The 3,018-nt window shown below is 49.3% G+C and overlaps 1 protein-coding gene across 1 annotated transcript; it reads left to right on the forward strand.

Annotated features, from left to right (window-relative positions):
* The first annotated feature begins 761 nt into the window (after positions 1-761).
* On the forward strand, positions 762-2,363 carry LOC122806194 (ribosome-binding protein 1-like). Its single transcript, XM_044076425.1, has 2 exons — positions 762-1,453; positions 1,646-2,363. Exons 1-2 carry the CDS (start codon positions 762-764, stop codon positions 2,361-2,363), a joined length of 1,410 nt encoding a protein of 469 aa, XP_043932360.1.
* The last annotated feature ends 655 nt before the right edge of the window (positions 2,364-3,018 follow it).

The following is a 3,018-nucleotide window of genomic DNA, read 5'->3' on the forward strand; positions in this document are numbered from 1 at the left end:
GTTGACTAATAGTACTGCGTGCAATACAATGCAAAATCCAACGATGAAAGATGGATGAGGAAGTTCTGTGAAGTGTTTAACACCTTTAAGGGCTTATTTGGTATGAGCATAAGATGACTAATGCTAATACTGACAGATACACAAATGATTTATTTTAGAAAAGAATGAATCCAAGAAAATAGGGGAGGGAAGGAATGTAGACTGTTAACAGCCTCACACATAGTGGAAAAAAAATTACATGAGTAGCAGTTATCCTACCGTCAACATTGTCACTTCACCATCAGCCATCAGCACTGCACAAATGAATGCTGGTAATTCTGATGACACAAGGATCAGTGGACCAAATACTTTAACACCTAAACTAAGTGTACACGATCTGTACTCAGGAAGATATGTACCACATTTTTTGTGCTTTCTAGTCACTCAGAAAGATTACAATCACTAAGTATATGTTTAGTCTACACTTTGTGGTAATCTTTATAAATCCCTTTCAGTATTTAAAGGTGCAAGAAAATTAGCAGGAAAACTGAAATTAGGAAGAAGAAGGTGTGAGTTATGCTTGTGTTTGTCTGTTCACTCAGAATGTGCACTTAGTGTAAGAGTTAATGAATTCTAGGAAGTGTCTAAGACAGGTAATAGATAATATGATGTGCAGTAAATTAATATTAAAAAAATCCTTATTAAAAGTGTAGAAATATATGTTATAAAACAAAAAATGGCATACATTTTCCTTTCCTTTGCCAGATATCAATTCATGAAAAATGCAAGTTGGAAAAGAGCAGCAGTGCACCAGCCCAGGGAAAAGAGCAGAAGTACACCAGTCCAGGGAAAAGAGCAGCAGTACACCAGTCCAGGTAAAAGAGCAGCAGTGCACCAGCCCAGGGGAAAGAGCAGCAGTGCACAACTCCAGGGGAAAGAGCAGCAGTGCACCACTCCAGGGGAAAGAGCAGCGGTGCAACAGTCCAGGGAAAAGAGCAGCGGTGCACCAGTCCATGGAAAAGAGCAGCAGTGCACCAGCCCAGGGGAAAGATCAGCAGTGCACCAGTCCAGGGAAAAGGGCAGCAGTGCACCAGTCCAGGGAAAAGAGCAGCGGTGCACCAGCCCAGGGAAAAGAGCAGCGGTGTACCAGTCCAGGGAAAAGAGCAGCGGTGCACCAGCCCAGGGAAAAGAGCAGGGGTGCACCAGCCCAGGGAAAAGCGCAGCGGTGCACCAGTCCAGGAAAAAGAGCAGCGGTGCACCAGCCCAAGGAAAAGAGCAGTGGTGCACCAGTCCAGGGAAAAGAGCAGCAGTGCACCAGTCCAGGGAAAAGAGCAATAGTGCAACAGTCCAGGGGAAAGAGCAATAGTGCACCAGTCCAGGGAAAAGAGCAGCAGTGCACCAGTCCAGGGAAAAGAGCAATAGTGCAACAGTCCAGGGGAAAGAGCAATAGTGCACCAGTCCAGGGAAAAGAGCAGTAGTGCACCAGTCCAGGGAAAAGACCAGCAGTGCACCAGTCCAGGGAAAAGAGCAGCAGTACACCAGTCAAGGGTAAAGAGCAGCAGTAAATCAGTCCAGGGAAAAGAGCAGCAGTACACCAGTCCAGGGAAAAGAGCAGCGGTACACCGGCCCAGGGACAAGAGCAATAGTGCACCAGTCCAGGGAAAAGAGCAGCAGTACAACAGTCCAGGGAAAAGGGAAAAGAGCAGCAGTACAACAGTCCAGGGAAAAGAGCAGAAGTAAACCAGTCCAGGGAAAAGAGCAGCAGTAAACCAGTCCAGGGAAAAAAGCAGCAGTACACCAGTCCAGGGAAAAGAGCAGCGGTGCACCAGCCCAGGGAAAAGAGCAGCGGTGCACCAGCCCAGGGAAAAGAGCAGCGGTGCACCAGCCCAGGGAAAAGAGCAGCAGTGCACCAGCCCAGGGAAAAGAGCAGCGGTGCACCAGTCCAGGGAAAAGAGCAACAGTGCAACAGTCCAGGGAAAAGAGCAATAGTGCACCAGTCCAGGGAAAAGAGCAGCGGTACACCAGCGCAGGGAAAAGAGCAGCAGTGCACCAGTCCAGGGAAAAGAGCAATAGTGCACCAGTCCAGGGAAAAGAGCAGCGGTGCACCAGTCCAGGGAAAAGAGCAACAGTGCAACAGTCCAGTGAAAAGAGCAATAGTGCACCAGTCCATGGAAAAGAGCAGCGGTACACCAGCACAGGTAAAAGAGCAGCAGTGCACCAGTCCAGGGAAAAGAGCAATAGTGCACCAGTCCAGGGAAAAGAGCAGCGGTACACCAGCCCAGGGAAAAGAGCAACAGTGCACCAGTCCAGGGAAAAGAGCAATAGTGCACAAGTCCAGGGAAAAGAGCAGCAGTACACCAGTCAAGTGCAAAGAGCAGCAATAAATCAGTCCAGGGAAAAGAGCAGCAGTACACCAGTCCAGGGAAAAGAGCAGCGGTACTCTAGTCCAGGGAAATAAGCAGCAGTACACCGGTTCAGGGAAAAGAGCAGCACTACACTGGTTCAGGGAAAAGAACAGCAGTACACCGGCCCAGGGAAAAGAGCAATAGTGCACCAGTCCAGGGAAAAGAGCAGCAGTACAACAGTCCAGGGAAAAGAGCAGCAGTAGACCAGTCCAGGGAAAAGAGCAGCAGTAAACCAGTCCAGGTAAAAAAGTAGCAGTACACCAGTCCAGGGAAAAAAGCAGCAGTGCACCAGTCCAGGGAAAAGAGCAGCGGTGCACCAGCCCAGGGAAAAGAGCAGCAGTGCACCAGCCCAGGGAAAAGAGCAGCGGTGCACCAGCCCAGGGAAAAGAGCAGTGGTGCACCAGTCCAGGGAAAAGAGCAACAGTGCAACAGTCCAGGGAAAAGAGCAATAGTGCACCAGTCCATGGAAAAGAGCAGCGGTACACCAGCGCAGGGAAAAGAGCAATAGTGCACTAGTCCAGGGAAAAGATCAGCAGTGCACCAGTCCAGGGAAAAGAACATCAGTACACCAGTCCAGGGTAAAGAGCAGCAGTAAATCAGTCCAGGGAAAAGAGCAGCAGTACACCAGTCCAGG

This window comes from Protopterus annectens, chromosome 7.part0 (genome assembly GCF_019279795.1).
Source record: "Protopterus annectens isolate FY-2018-M chromosome 7.part0, PAN1.0, whole genome shotgun sequence".
Taxonomy (NCBI): Eukaryota; Metazoa; Chordata; order Ceratodontiformes; family Protopteridae; genus Protopterus; species Protopterus annectens.